Here is a 15,066-nt window from a genome sequence, read left to right on the forward strand (position 1 = left end):
GCCACTGGAACACCAATTGCGAATGAATGTCAAAATATGACGGGGGAATTCCATATACGTATGTGAATGTTGTACCAAGTCAAGAGAGCAACGAGGATAGCTAAATATATACCATATAGATCATAACCTTGAGAACGAACTTCCAGATCGTGAAATGGAAATCAAATGCCACCAGACCTTCCGGACCTCGGAATACGAGCGGTACAAGGAGAGAAATCCAAATCCAGTCAAGGACACATGCCACTGGTTTTTACGGCACACTAGGTATACCGCCTGGAAGAGTAGCCCTATGTCTAGCCTACTTTGGGTATCTGCAGATCCCGGCTGCGGCAAATCTATATTCTTTAAATTTCTCACGGACGAAGTATTACGAACGACAACAACTCGGACCACTTGTTATTTGAACTATTTCTTTTTTTTATGGGCGATAACAAGGACTAGAGTATAGCCGCAAATGCATTATGTGCTTTGCTTTATTAACTATTCTCTCAGAAACCTGAGTTCCTCAGGCATGCTATAGGCGTTTTCGAAAAGAATGGAGACTATATTAAGGAAAATGTCGAATTATTGTGGGACATTCTTACCGCAGCCTCCGCAGATCCAGAAATCGGAGAGATCGTCTGCATATTGGACGCACTCGACGAATGCAGAGATTCGGAATTAAAAATACTGCTCCAAAAACTGTGCTTATTTTACCAGGACCCTCTCCATCCTTCAAGTACCACCAACTTGAAATTTCTCGTGACTAGTCGTTCTCTTCTAAATATTGAGAGGAAGTTCAACAGACTAAGTCTCAAAATACCAGAGATCCGTTTAGCGGGCGAGGACGAGACCGACCGGGCTCGTGATGAGATTATACTCGCTATCGAGGACGAACTAGTCAAAATTCAGCAGGAACTGCAACTTAGTCAGGAGTCTATTTCTGATCTGCGGAAAGAAATTTCCAAAGTTAAACACCGGACTTATTTATGGTTGAAGTTGATATTTGAGTTGACCCGTAAGGATCCCCAATCCGTTACGAAAATAGGCAGGCGAAAGATCATCGACGCCCTACCGGAGTCAGTTGATGCTGACTATATAGCCATTCTAGACAAGATCCCAGAAAATGACGAGGAGCAAGCAAGGAAGCTTTTGAGCATTGTTTGTGCTGCGCGGAGGCCACTCTCTGTTAAGGAAATGAGTATCGCATTGACAATTAGGGCAGATAATATCTCGCATAGGGAGCTTGATATACAAGCGGAGGACTACCCGAAGCGGTTGATCAAAAATATTTGTGGCTTCTTTGTCACGGTTATAGATGGCAGAGTCTATTTACTTCATCCTTCAAAGATTTGAAGTCACTATACCCGAAATTGGATCAGCGAACTTGGGCCGAGCATGGAGGGCTGGCGTCACTAAAACTTGGTATTAACGAAAGGAACAAATTAATAATAAAGGGACGACGCCACTTGTGCAGGTTACCAGCAATGGCCACAATGGACGTCGACCACCTACCCGAAGCACCTCACATCGATGTGAATCCTGTTAACTAGCAATCTCTTAGACATTTGCAAATGTAGGTAAAATGTCCTGAAGTTGATGGGAACGAGGATCGCCGCCGGCTATTCACAACCCCAGGCGTTGAGGTCTGGGGGTTACGTTTAAAGCAATGTGTTTGAAAATTTAGTGCATAACGTGAAGCTAAGTATGCTAAGATTATTTTAGAGGCTTTAAAATAAAGAGAGGATCCCAGGCATCTAACTAAAATCCTCTACCGACAGCCTCAAGTAGGGTCGAATATTGTCGCGCGATACGTTTTCGCCTTGGCTTAAAGCAACTGGATACTCTCCTGGAAGACTATATACATATTTCAGTAAGTACAGATACCTAAATTAGCGGAGTGATACATAAGTATTGATATACCCTAGATGCTCCTATCACATTACTCGTTTTGGGCAGACAATCTCTATAGCTTGTGATTGGAAGAAACATATAATTTCGCGGGGTGGCGGACGGAAACCGGTCCTTGCTGCTTCAAGATACATACTCGTTTCTCGGGACGGGTTATTGATGTTGGGACGTCTGACGAACCTGGAGATGCGAGTCTCTTTACTTTACTACCTAGTTTAAACCAATCTTTTCTAGCCCTCAAGTAATGCTGGGGCAAGGGGTTCCACAAACTGCGTCCTCAAAGGCAATTCTAAATTAGAAATAACAGCGGCTTCCAATATCTACATCTCAAAAACTCTTCAGCGAGTCAACTAATTTTGGGACTCCTTTATTAGAATAGGATTTGCTCATTTGTTAATTATTCGCGGCAGGTGGAACTGTCTGGTGACTAGGTCAAGCTTTAGAATGTTTACTTAGCGAGCAGAGGGCACCAGCTACTTGTAACTCAATAAAAAAGTAGTCACAACGTCACATGTTGTGGCTCTTCTCTTTCTGAATGCCTACTATAGGATCCATAGGATCTGGAGAGAGAAGAGTGATTGAGGGACTACCTTCAGGTAAAAGGATAGGGGGTGAGAGCCACCAGTTATATACAGGTGTAGACTTAACCGAGATTAACTGCAGACATAACCGAGCTTCATCTAATGCACCTTACATGATGTTTATCCAAAGCGTGACATAGGTAGGTATGTATATAAAGAATTAAAGAACAAACGAAGCAGCTTTCTTCTCGCAATAACTATTCAAAAATGGCCACCACAGTAAAGCTCGGTCAAACATTCGGGGGTAAACTAGGCCTTTATACAGTTACGAAACAACTGCATGACTGCATCTGGCTAGCAACGTACGTTCTTAACTCAAGACATCTAAAAGCAGGTTTTGGCTAATGATATCACAGGAACCAGAACAAGGAGAATGTAGTGGTTAAGAGTGTCAACCATTTTCGCCTGCAAAACGAACGAGATGTTCTACTTCACTTCAAAAACCAGACGCCATTCATCCGCCCGCTGCTTGATGAGATTGCAACCGCCGACAGCCCCCCGGGTCTTGTTTTGAGATACCTGGACGACGACATCCTCCAAGCTTCCAACGCCCAGCGCCTCACGCGTCCCGAAGTTCAATACGTTGCTCAAAGGGTGCTGGAAGCGCTGGCTGCCTTGCATAATGAAGGCTTTGTCCATACAGGTTGGTTTCCCCAATTATAACCAACACCAGGTTCACGTGAAGCTCTCTCGCTTACATGAATTATAGATGTCAAGCCTAGTAACATTCTTGTGAATTATGGGCCTGGTGAAATTCGGTTTAAGGATGTCCAACTAGCTGACTTTGGGAGCACTGTCTCCATGGATTCCTCCTATGCCCAGGATGGAGACCATATAGGAACACCTATTTTCAGAAGTCCAGAAGCCCATCTGCAAATGAGCTGGAGTACTGCAACTGACATCTGGTCCTTTGGTGCAACGGCAAGTTTCCAATACCTCTTCTAGACTAAATCATCTCGTCTGAAGTCTAATTTCTCGGCATTGCAGCTTATCAGCCTCATGTATGGGGAAGGATTCCACATTTTTAAGCTAGACGTTCTAGTGGACGATGATGAGTACGATATCAAAATCCTTATAAAACATCATAAATGCTTCGGTCCGTTTCCCGAATCATACGAGCAGATTGTAGACCAGGATCGATTGGCGGCTTTGGTATGGATAATGCAAAACACCCTCTAGAGACGATGAAGCCTTTTCATCTTACAACTGCTGGGGAAATTTGTAAGGAGGATAAAGAGTTTGTGCTTAAGGTCATGAAACTCGACTCTAGAGACAGGCCGACTGCCCTGGAGCTTTTGGAAGATAAGTGGTTCCAGCAAGGTTGATCTAGATTTCGAAGCACGAATTCGCCCTACGTACTGCTGGACACGACATAATGGGATACCGCGCTGCTGGCATGACACACCAGAGTGGGAAACCATTAGCTTTTACCACACACAAGTTACCTCATTATGCTTATCTGGAATACCTGCATTTGGGTTTATTCGGATCACTGGTGAATTGTGACTTTGGATTTGTAATCATTGATAGTTGGATTTATGGCCTTGCAAAGGTGTAAATAGAAACATGCAGCAGCATGTCAGACCACAGCTGTCCCGATGCAAACTCCATCCATTTCAGCTTTGATCATGAGTATTCAAGCACTCGAACAGTTAAAACGTGGAGGACCGCAAATAAACAAACAAGTAAGTAAACACCGGTCCGAATGCCATTGCCATGCCCCTTAGAACGCCAATGCAGATGTAGATGCAGATGCTTCTCCTACCGCTACTTCTTATGTACCATCAACCCTCGCTAGGAACTCTCTGATGCGACGAAGGTCCACATTCGGCTCGCTCTCAATAGCACGTAGTAATTTGACAGCGACCTCGTCAACTTTATCCTCAGGGGTATTTGTGCACAGGCCAACGACCTTCCGATACTTATTCGCAAGCTCGGAGCTCTTGCTTTGAAGGGCGCGGACGGTTTCTTCAAGGGCCTCGTTGTTACTCTTGTACGCGTTGAGCCGAGAGCGGAGAATATGAGTGGGAGGGAGGGCATCTAAAAGTTGGCGCTGGTCGTCGTCGAGGGCGAGCGGTTGGTGGGGATTGTTTGGGTCGATATTAACTAGGAGATTCATGGGAATTGCTCCATTGGGAAGAACGATGCCTTTATCTGCGTCGCCTAATTGCATCTCTACCTCTCCAGGAATTTGTCCCATTTGCTGCTGCATCTGTAGAAGGCGAGACCGCTCTCCCTCGATTGCTCTCGTGAGATTAGTGACCTTAGTTTTCTTAGTCTCCTGGTCTTTTGCTGCCGTCTCGATCTGCTCAATTCGGCGACGTTGCTCTCCTAGCAGGGCCGATGATTCTCGCAATTGAGCGTGCAGAGCGTCAATCCTAGCTTGCTTGGCGCTCACCTCGTCCGAGAATTCTCGCTCGACGGCAGATACTAATTCGGAGATAGCTACAGGGGTTAGTTGAGTTGATAAATATTAGGGATTTGAGTACCTACAAGATATTATCTCATTACTGGTTTGCGTAGTGCGGGAGGTATATTTCTCTGGAGGGGCGATCTCACCAGCCCTGCCTTCGGTGCCCGGGCCCTCGCCAACGCCAAAGTCAAGAGGACAAAGCCCAGAGCGACTCCTGATTTCAGGATTCGCACCAACTTCCATCAGCTGGCTAATAATACTCCTATTACCAATCCTAGCAGCATTATTTAGAGCCGTATCTCCCGACCTATCTTGGATATTGACAACTTCAGACATGAAGCGACCCAAATTCATTGTCTGTGCAGTAGGAACTGCGCTGCTGAATGATTGCTGGCTGTTGGGGGCAGTACCCTGGCGAACGACAAACTCTAAGAGGGACTCTAGATAGTACTTGCTGGCTGCGCTCCTCCCTTTGACTGCGGAGGTAACAGCGATATGGTGCAGAACTGTGCGGCCCCGTGAATCCGTGAATTCAATAGTAGGACCCAGAAGTTCAAGCAGGTCAGGGAAACTACCCATATCTAGGTTGTTAGTCACTCCACAAGATCGCATCAATGCAGTCTCTCCAACTCGGTTGACGCGGTAGATGCTCGCTCCACTGGCAATCAAGGCCTTTAATAGTGGTAATCGAGCGAGTGTTGCTGCCCAAATCAAAGCTGTATTTAGGGACTTGTCTATAGGAGTGTCGAGGTCTTGAGCAGACATGTTGAGGAAAGCCGGATGCTTGTTGAAATCCGTCCGTGAAGGATCGGTGAAGAGAGATAGCAACAGGCTCCGTTTCTGCTCTGTATCAATATCTACTGGAGATGGTAGTGGTTGAAGTGTAGTATGGGGCTCTTCAGCGTGGGCTAGTTGTGAGGGATAGGCAAATGATTCATTTGGCTCTGTTGGGGATGGTTCTCGCATCGACATGTCGTAACCGTCCATTCGTTGGTGGTGGTCACTTTCACCAGGTGAAGGTCGCAATCTCTTCCTTGGTGGTTCTTCGAAGTCGCCATTACGGCGATCGTCTCGCAACGGCTGAGAAAATTGAGTTGCATATGCTGAGTCTTGCCCATTGATAGTAAAGCTATCAGCAGATGCAAAGCTCTGGAGGCTCTGCTGCGAACCGCCAGGAAAGACGGATTCTTGAGATCCAAGATGCTGCTGCTGAGAAGACGATTGCCTGGTGAAACTGGGCGCGCGTGACGATGCTCCATTTCTCAACCGTGGGACCGGAGAATCAAAGCGTGCCTTGCTGATCGCGGCGACTGCGTGCGAAGCAGTGCTCGAGATGTTTTTAAAGAAGGTTCCGGACTGCCCCCCGGACCTATTCTCAGCCACTGAGTTATACATCCTTTTGCGCTGGGCAGCCATAGCTTGCTCCTTCGTGGGCGTGTCAATACCACCGCTTCCTGCAACACCTCCATCTTGTCCCATATCATATGTCAAGAGAGGCCGCAGTAGCTCCTCAACGCCATACTGCCTACAGAATTCAAGTCCTCTGTCGAACTTGATCCATGTACCCTGGTACTTCCCATAACCTCCCTGGACTTTCTCATGCTCTCCTATCAAGATTTCCTTTTCTAGGACCTTTGTGCGCTTGCCTTTCTCAATGCCAGCCACCTTCAGGATTTGGGTAGCGTTAAGCCAGCTATCCTTGCGGCGCCGCATTACCGCGATATTATTGACCTCCATTTCGTATACATCGACTCCCGAATATACAGCCTACAGAGTAGAAATTAGCACTTCAATTGGACCGTAGCTAAGTCATGAGCATGCTGACCGAGTATATCTGCGGCGCAGAGTTTCTGCGAGCATGTCCATTGCTCCCATCATACTGTCGAAAAGAGCCTCCTGGTTGCATCACTAAGCTCCCTTGCGAGCCCTGGCTCATACTGAACGACATCTGTGTATTTTGGGTTCAGCTGTGCTGCAGTGGCCTCTTGGTCGTAGGGTTAGATCGGGGTTATTAGGAGAGGTGAATGATAGCCGCAAGGAATTGAGGGTTCGTAGTAATTATCGCAGAGGCCATATGGGTGAGTCGATGCCAATATCGCGCTGGTGAATGGCTGTGAAAGAGTGGGCGCGTCGACGCCGTCGGGGTCAGCGCGACAGTGAAAGTCGACGGGACTTGTCGCCGTGGCCACGATGACTCTCACTTTTGAGGCGTTCGAGACGATCTTGTCTGGAGCGTCGGATCTCTGGTCAAGATCAATCGCGATCCTGACGCGCTGCTCGTAGGGTCGCAGGGAGGAAGACGTGTCGTGGACTCGTGGAGCGCGTGAAGGAGTAAAGTGGTTTTGCCGTGGGGGGTCAGTCAGTCGAGACCACGCCCGGATGAACGCGGCGACTCCGCCAACCGAATTGCCAGGAATGAATTATGACCCGGTCGGGGAACGCGTCGGGTCGCGCGTAGGAGATTGGCTGCTCGCTACTTTACTTCGTCATTTTGACATTTTTGTTTAAGAGACTATGGGCTATGGAACCCAGGAATCCCCTCCATATCTACAGAGCTCTCCTCCGCGCCACATCCTATCTGCCAGACGCAGCCGCTCGAGCATACCTGGCAGATCACATCAGAACCAGATTCGTCACCCATGCGAAATCAACACCGCTCGCGCATATAGCGAAGAATCGGTTGAAGACGGCAGAGAAAACTGCGCGATGTCTCGAGCGAGCTGGTCGCGGTAACATCGAGGACTTGGAGAAAGTCCTCGATTTCGCATATGGAAGGAAAGGCGCTCGGCGCAGACATCTACTAAGGGATTTGTTACAAAAGGATCCCCCCCAGGATGATAGGGCGTTAGCAGAGCTCATCAAAGCCGGCAGCGATCAGGCTGGCAAGAAACAGCCCCCCGAAATTGAGCAGATGGAACCGACCCCAAAATTTCGAGCCTTTCTCAAAAGCCATGTCCAATGTTTCCCCAAAAATACGCAGGTAGGCAAGCCTAAAATACGTTCCACGGCACCTCGGATACCAGAGACAAATACGTGGGGTCGCCCGATGCCCTTGAGACGGCAGCGTTCGATACGCAAGCGCTGGTGGGCCGAGACTCTGGATAGGATGTTTCCACCAGTCCCGCTGAAGGAGTGGAATCGTCTGCGAGACCTTGCTTTAGGCGTTGTTCCTGTCGAACCGTTAATTCCTCGCCGGAAACCACAAAAGCCTAGGAAAATTGACCCGGAGGAAGCCATTCAACAACAGAATCGAAGGGTGGTGAAATACTTGATGGACACAGCTAGGGCTAAGGGAACTATGTCCTTCGATCCAGATCGAGGTCTGGTAGTGGACGAGGAGGGTAATGCTGGGGATGAATCGGAATCCACTTTTCGGGTCTACAACTATCAGCGAACGATGCGGAGGTTGTATAGCCGCCTATGGGGCGCCACGCCAACTATGTATCATGATGTGTCGTTAGGTGATTGGGTTGTACATTGGGGTAAACCAGCATCGCCATTCCATTCGGGGATGCCCTCAATCCTGCCCAAAGAAAAGAAGGTGCTCTATTCAGGCACTGAAGATTTGCCATTGAAGGATTCAGATCAATCCCGCAAAACCCAGAAGGGAAAGAAGTCGGATTCGATTTCCACGATCGAAGGGTCAACCTCGAATTTGCAACCGGGAATATAGAGCTCTCCCGTCGTTTCAACATGCATCCTATCATACAACCTGGGTAGCCTTAGCTTTGACTACCCCGACATCTGATCTGGCATTATATCTCTAACACTAGACTCTACCCGGCCCTCCCAGCCAACTTCTCCAGCGCCTCCCCATCAACCCTCATAGTCTGCCACTCATCCATCGCCTTTGCTCCCACAACACCCTCATAAAACCTAATGCTCGGTTCATTCCACTTCAACACACACCATTCCAGCCGCTTCCCACCCATTTCGACCACCTCCTTTGCCAACTCTGCCAGCAACCGCAACCCGTACCCGTTTCCCCTCTCGCTCTCTCTGACGAACAAATCCTCGAGATAGATGCCCGGCCGCGCCCGCCACGTGCTGTAGTTGTAGAAATACAACGCCACGCCCGCGGGTTCGTTGGCGGGCGTGAATATGAGGATGGCGCGTGCGGGCCGGCTGCGTGAAACGGCGTCGCCCGTCGAGGGGGTGGTATTTGAGGGGGATACGATCGGGGACGGCGCGAATGCGATGGTGGAGAGGAGGGAAGATTCGGTGGCTTCGACAGTGGAGGGAGGTTCTTTTTCGTAGATGGCAAGTTCGCGGATTAGGCCGAGGATTATGGGGACATCTGGTTGTTGGATATGTTTAGTGAAGGGAGTGCAGGAAGGGAGGAGTTGGAGGAAGCTCACCCTCGCGGCGCGCATGCCGGATTGTGGTGCCTTCTGGGATAGGCATTGCGAATTGGACGTGATGCGGTGGATATTTATCTTGCGATTTACTTGGAAGTACAAGGCAAATAAGGACGCTTAGCTATATGTGTATATTTGTTGACTTAGGGCGGATTTGTTAACTCTGCGGGTACAGGCACATAGTCACATCGAAGGGCGCGGGGCAGATCGAGGGACACGGCAGAAAAATTAAAATCTTCACCGCCATTATGGAAGGGGGGGCATTGGGACGGAGTTATGACCCGAAGTTACTACATAGAGATATGCCGCCTATAGAAGTAAAAATAAAGAGTCTCTAACAAACAAATGCTCTAGAAAAGAAGAGGGCATATGGCTGGAGGTATCTAGATTCAAAGCCTCATGTCGTATGACACATTTTTCTATCTAGTTAGTTAAGGTAAGTGAATAGAACGCCACGGATCAGTATAGAATACTTGGTGTGCTAGGCTACTACTATCTTATGTCCTTCTAGCTAGGATCAGGAATATGAAAGTTAGACTTTAACCAGTTGCAGCATTCGACTCCAGAAGATAAAGTGGTTTTACGATTAGAATGAAATTATAATTCCGTTGAAGGCAGATAGCGAGGAGATACTCATGTTTATATGGTTGTTGTAGTGCGTCGTGAATGACGAGAAAACCATTTCTTCGCTTACAAAACAAATCCACCACTCAACCCAAATTCTTTTTCCGCGCAATAAAACCATCTTAACTACATCAAAATGACGACAGCCGTCGAAATTGCGGGCGATAAATCGTTCGATGCCCTTTCTATCGACCCTAGCGCTTTAAAGGAAATCCCAGAGCTCTCGGAAATTGTTACGACGTTCTTGAATGGCGACTACAAGGCGATCCTGCGAAATCCGACCTCTCAGGCCCTATTTGAGAAGCTCGCAAAAAGTGTCGAGCACTCCAGCACCGACGAAGGGCAGAAAGCTGCTGCTTGGGAGGATGATTCCATCGGCAGTGCTTCCGCCAGCCTTGTCCTCATTTCAGGACTGGCAGCATTTAATGCTTTTCTCCAGGCCAATGTCACGGGACCGCCGTTGGATTTGCGGGACGTCCTTCAGAGTGGCTCGTCCACTTTTAGAGATCACTGTTTGAGAAGCTTAGATGTCGATGGTGTTTCCGTGTACCAACACATTCCTCACGTAGAGCTGTTCTGCCTTGCTCGGATGGTTTTTACGGCGTATTTTCCAAGGATTATTGAAGGAAGTTCTACCGATTGCAAATGGATGCGTATCCGAGTCAATGCCTATCATCAGAGATTGCTGTCGGGAGCGTCCGTCGGGAAGTTGATGGATACGACTAGCCTCCAAAATGCGATTGAGAAAGACCTGAAAGACCTGGAGAAGGAAATATTGGCACCTGGCTCTTCATTTTCGACCGAGGCTAAAGTCCAGTTCTTGCTCGAAAAGGCTCAAATTCATATTATGCAAGGACTGGATCTCAAGGCCCAAGATGACCTCAAGATGGCTAAAACAGAATCTGGATTTAGCTACGCGTTATCGGGAGCGCTGGGAAAGAGGACAAAGTTCCAGCAAAAGGATATTTCGCAGCTAGTTGTCTTTGCAAAAAGTCGGGAATCTGATGACAGCAAGGCAGAACCCCAATCTACAGATGCCCCAATAGAGAGTGGTACATCCAAGGACGATCAAGATTTGAACAGCACTGTGCCTGAAGCATTGCAGTTGAACGATGATACCCTGCTAGAGTCTATTGAATTTTCAAAGCCTACATCGGACCAAGTGGATATTTCGTCTTTACCTCCAGCTCTTGCCGGGATGCAGCCAGATCAACAACCTCAACTCAACCCTCTGGACCAAATAACTCTGCTCACGGAGGCTACTCTCAAAGACGCGTTGACGCCTTTTGACAAGCTCAATAGCGAGGAGATTCTTCCCTATGCTGTCCGTGTGCTTTCGGACAAGCCTACAAACTGGCAAATATACACTCAAGCACTGTTAGTCCGAAGTAGAATCGAATCTCATCGGTCAAGGACACAAGAAAGAAGTGTTCTCCAAATGCAAGTCATTGTGGACCAGATCATCGCCGATACCCAAGAAGAGGCAACCTCCTCCCCAGATGAACTTCCGGAAATCCGAGTAACCCAGTTCCTGCCTCGAGCCCAAGCCTCCGAATCGGCCCCGGTTCCCGAACGGCTGAAATACATATTTCAACTCAATACCCCTACAAGGTGGGAACTCGAGACCGAACTTGCTTTCGCCTGGAGTAATGCGGGAAGTTTCGTCAGCGCGCTTGAGATTTTCAAGCGTCTGAAGCTGTGGCCAGAAGTAGCTCTATGCTATCATTCCGTCGATCAAGTGGAAAAGGCACGTCGAATTGTTCGAAGACAGCTTTACTACTCATCCAAAGGTCCAGAAATGGACAACTTCGATGTGGATGCCGCCGAAGTGGCTTCCGAGAAATGGGATGGCGAGATGCGATCTCCTCCACCACCACACGCTCCCCGCCTCTGGTGCATTCTTGGTGATATAGATAGTGATCCCGAGTGCTGGGAGCGCGCCTGGGAAATCTCAAATCATCGTTATGCCCGTGCCCAGCGAACATTGGGCGAGTACTGGTCCCGAACGGGGGATCTGGACAAAGCTCGAGAAGCGTACCTTCAAGCCACAATTGTCAACCGACAGAACAGCGATTCCTGGTCTCGATTAGGGGATATTGATCTCCGCGTTGGAAACTGGGATGGAGCCATCATCGCTTTCCAGCAATCCATCATGATCGACGATACCGACGCGAAGACATACAGTAACCTAGGCTCCGCACTACTCTCGAAGCACGCCGAACTCGTCAAACTACAAAAGGTCGCTGGTGCTTTAGGAGAGGAGCAAAAGCCCTTACCTATTGAAATCCGAGATGACGAAGAAAATATCTCCCAGCCTAAGGGCAAGAAAGAAACCCCTCAAGATTTCCTCCGTCAAGCTCTCTCTGCGTATAAACGAGGTGCCGCCATCGCATATGACAACTGGAAAATTTGGGACAATGCCGTCACTATCGCATCCCGCATGAACCCGCCGTCCTTCCCAGATATTGTCATGGGCACAAAAAATGTCATCCGCATTCGGGCCCCCACGGTTGGGGAAGAAGCAATCGACCTTGACATCCTACGAGCCCTAATCGCTGAGGTGATCACTCGCGACCGAGGAGAGACAGATTCTGCGACGGGAATTTATACACCACCACGAGGCAGTCTCGCCCGCGCCGTAATCCAAATGGTGGAATCAGACATCGTCCCCCTGATAACCACACGAGCGGAACTCTGGACGCTGTCCGAAAAACTCGCCCTTTACTGCCGCGACTATGCGCGTGCGCTCTCATGCGCAGAGAAGGCATGGCGTATGCTCACGCAGAGCGCGGATGAGGCGTGGCTTACTGATAGAGAGAAGTGGAAGGAAGTTGTACGTGTTACGGATGACCTTGTGAGTGCGTACGAGAACTACGGGACAATGGAGAAGGAAGATGGGGAGTTGGTTGAGAAGGCGTGGAAAATGAAGGCGAGGAGCGCTATTAGGGGGGTTATGGGAAGGGCGAAGGATAGTTGGGAGGATACTGAGGAGTGGGAGACTCTCAAGGAGCTTTTGGCGGGGTTGAAATCGTGAAGTCGTGGACGTATATGACGGATGAGTTGATATATAGATTCGTGTCAAGTGCGTTCATTAGCTGCTTTCTCGACTATTATTAGATATGTGCTTTGCTTTTTGTACTTCGACGCTACTGTATCACGATGTCATACTTGACGCAGGTAAGCAAGGTGCATATACACAAGTCACCTGAGCCCGCAAAAAATGGGGGAAGAGTTACCGCCGCTTTTGAAGCAAAAAATAACACCTGTTAAGTTAAGTAACCAAGCCATCTCCCTGGCTCTTGAAAGAAAATTCACTTTTATACTAGGAGTACGTCCGTGATATTGGATTGTGTTCTAGACAGACCAATTCAAACGCTTCGCCTTGGGAGGCTTGTTTCAAAGCTGACGGAGCTCCGAATACTTGCATGTACTTGTATGGACCGACAACCATGAACATTGTGGGGAACCGACTTGGTTTACTTCCGAGGAGATACAGACCCTTCAAAGGCACGAACTATTCGCTGGGGTAGACGGCGTCCGGAACTAGCGCATCCGGGCTCTTCTGCGGGGTTGAATTAATAATGACGACAGGTCAAAACATTGTTCCTTTTTTAAGAGGGGCTTTTGTTTGAGCCATTCACTTGCACTTGGCTGGGCGTTTTACTGGTATTTACTGCGTCGAGGAGCGTCTAGGCTCTGCACGACTCCCAACAACAAGCATCATCAACTCCACGCCCTTTCCATTCGGCCGCCTCTTTATATCTGCATTGTTCTTGTTTCAGCAACGCATTAAGCAAGCTGACGGGGCCCAAGCAAACCCGGGCTTTGTACAGTACATACGCAAACAGGACTAATGCCGAAAACCGCCGACGTTGGACAGATACCGAAAAGGGACTTTGCAGCCCTGGTATTTCCCCGCAATACATTGTAATAAGCTCGAATGCACATATCTACGTAGGATTTATTCTTATTTAATTCCAAATCCGAGGAGCAATTCAATGTAAATACCTGAATAGTGCTTATTCGCCTCAGTAGAATCCCAGGGCCCAGGAACCAGGGACGGTAGGTATCTACGATAAATCAACAGCACAGGGCCAAGGGCGGAAACTAGTCCTAAAATGATAGGAGGGGTCCTCGGACGGCAGGAGTATAGATATGCGTCATTTCCCCTCATTCAAGTTTCGAATAGCTGGCACTTCACAACTTCAACATTCAATTCAATTAACTTACAAATCTTCTCCTATTAACAATAAAATCGCCTCTCAGAACCATCAATATGCCTTCAGGATCTTGCTTATGTGGCGCCATCAATTTTGAATATACTGGTACTGTTCCCATTTCCGCTCTCCATTTCCGCTATTTAATAATTTATATTATTTTTTAATCTGCATCATTTCATACGAACCATTAACTAATAATTACTCCCAGGCGAACCGGCCATTACAGCTGTCTGCCATTGCAAGGATTGCCAGAAGTGGGCGGGCGCCGCTGCCAGCACCAACGTAGTCGTTCCCCACGCCCAATTCAAAATCACCAAGGGCACCCCAAAGAAACATGTCTCGATTCCTGACTCCGGGAAGCCATACCCTCGATTCTTCTGCGGTGGTATGTTCCCAGTCTTATTTTCCCTCTCGCTTCCAATTCTATTGGTCTTGAGACTCCCGTCTATTTTTCAAGGCAAAGAAGAACAAGTACCGGGAAAACATAACTAACAAATACCAGACTGTGGCACCTCTCTCTACGGCCAGCCAGAAGGCATGGACGGCCTCACGGTCATAAAAGCCGGAACCCTCGACAATGGTGCGGCAGATATCCCAATGGCGGCTGAGCTTTATATCAAGGATCGGGTGAGCTTTATGAAGCCGGTTGACGGCGCCCTGCAGAAGGAGATGATGCCATAATTCGGTGAATCGTTTAGCTAGGCTTGGGGAGTGAGATCAGGTGCAATCGGAGTAGGTGGGATTGGCGGTGGTAAAAAGCGGAGAATCCTAAATTGAAGGAATTTGAATACTTGTTCATAATACGCTTCCTTACAAAAATAAATGCAAGTATTTTAGGACGATATAATGTTCCACTCACACAGCCTATATTGCAATAGTATATTAAATAACAAGAAATATGAACATGTAGATAAATGTAAACACGGCAAGAATTAAAAAAAAAGTAGAACGAAATATTCCAATTCTATAGGACTACATCT

At 48.1% G+C, this 15,066-nt stretch overlaps 7 protein-coding genes across 7 annotated transcripts; 5 read left to right on the forward strand and 2 right to left on the reverse strand.

Moving 5' to 3' along the window:
- Positions 1–36: 36 nt before the first annotated feature.
- Positions 37–1,335, forward strand: BP5553_10152 (uncharacterized protein; the record flags this gene model as incomplete). The annotated part of the gene is made up of 3 exons (XM_032018775.1): positions 37–58; positions 120–364; positions 493–1,335. The coding sequence occupies 3 exons, from the start codon at positions 37–39 to the stop codon at positions 1,333–1,335; spliced, it is 1,110 nt and encodes a 369-aa protein (XP_031865183.1).
- Positions 1,336–2,678: 1,343 nt separating this feature from the next.
- On the forward strand, positions 2,679–3,416 carry BP5553_10153 (uncharacterized protein; the record flags this gene model as incomplete). The annotated part of the gene is made up of 3 exons (XM_032018776.1): positions 2,679–2,773; positions 2,828–3,114; positions 3,181–3,416. The coding sequence occupies 3 exons, from the start codon at positions 2,679–2,681 to the stop codon at positions 3,414–3,416; spliced, it is 618 nt and encodes a 205-aa protein (XP_031865184.1).
- An 829-nt stretch (positions 3,417–4,245) lies between these two features.
- On the reverse strand, positions 4,246–6,832 carry BP5553_10154 (DNA-binding of Mlu1-box binding protein MBP1; the record flags this gene model as incomplete). The annotated part of the gene is made up of 3 exons (XM_032018777.1): positions 4,246–4,916; positions 4,965–6,651; positions 6,710–6,832. The coding sequence occupies 3 exons, from the start codon at positions 6,830–6,832 to the stop codon at positions 4,246–4,248; spliced, it is 2,481 nt and encodes an 826-aa protein (XP_031865185.1).
- Positions 6,833–7,405: 573 nt separating this feature from the next.
- On the forward strand, positions 7,406–8,557 carry BP5553_10155 (uncharacterized protein; the record flags this gene model as incomplete). Its single annotated transcript, XM_032018778.1, has 1 exon — positions 7,406–8,557. The coding sequence occupies one exon, from the start codon at positions 7,406–7,408 to the stop codon at positions 8,555–8,557; it is 1,152 nt and encodes a 383-aa protein (XP_031865186.1).
- A 103-nt stretch (positions 8,558–8,660) lies between these two features.
- Positions 8,661–9,288, reverse strand: BP5553_10156 (uncharacterized protein; the record flags this gene model as incomplete). Its single annotated transcript, XM_032018779.1, has 2 exons — positions 8,661–9,181; positions 9,243–9,288. The coding sequence occupies 2 exons, from the start codon at positions 9,286–9,288 to the stop codon at positions 8,661–8,663; spliced, it is 567 nt and encodes a 188-aa protein (XP_031865187.1).
- Positions 9,289–10,002: 714 nt separating this feature from the next.
- BP5553_10157 (putative TPR repeat-containing protein) lies at positions 10,003–12,900 on the forward strand (the record flags this gene model as incomplete). The annotated part of the gene is made up of 1 exon (XM_032018780.1): positions 10,003–12,900. One exon carries the CDS (start codon positions 10,003–10,005, stop codon positions 12,898–12,900), a length of 2,898 nt encoding a protein of 965 aa, XP_031865188.1.
- Positions 12,901–14,142: 1,242 nt separating this feature from the next.
- On the forward strand, positions 14,143–14,767 carry BP5553_10158 (Mss4-like protein; the record flags this gene model as incomplete). The annotated part of the gene is made up of 3 exons (XM_032018781.1): positions 14,143–14,191; positions 14,295–14,471; positions 14,589–14,767. The coding sequence occupies 3 exons, from the start codon at positions 14,143–14,145 to the stop codon at positions 14,765–14,767; spliced, it is 405 nt and encodes a 134-aa protein (XP_031865189.1).
- Positions 14,768–15,066: the final 299 nt, after the last annotated feature.

This window comes from Venustampulla echinocandica (assembly GCF_003357145.1).
Source record: "Venustampulla echinocandica strain BP 5553 chromosome Unknown scaffold_13, whole genome shotgun sequence".
Lineage (NCBI taxonomy): Eukaryota > Fungi > Ascomycota > Leotiomycetes > Helotiales > Pleuroascaceae > Venustampulla > Venustampulla echinocandica.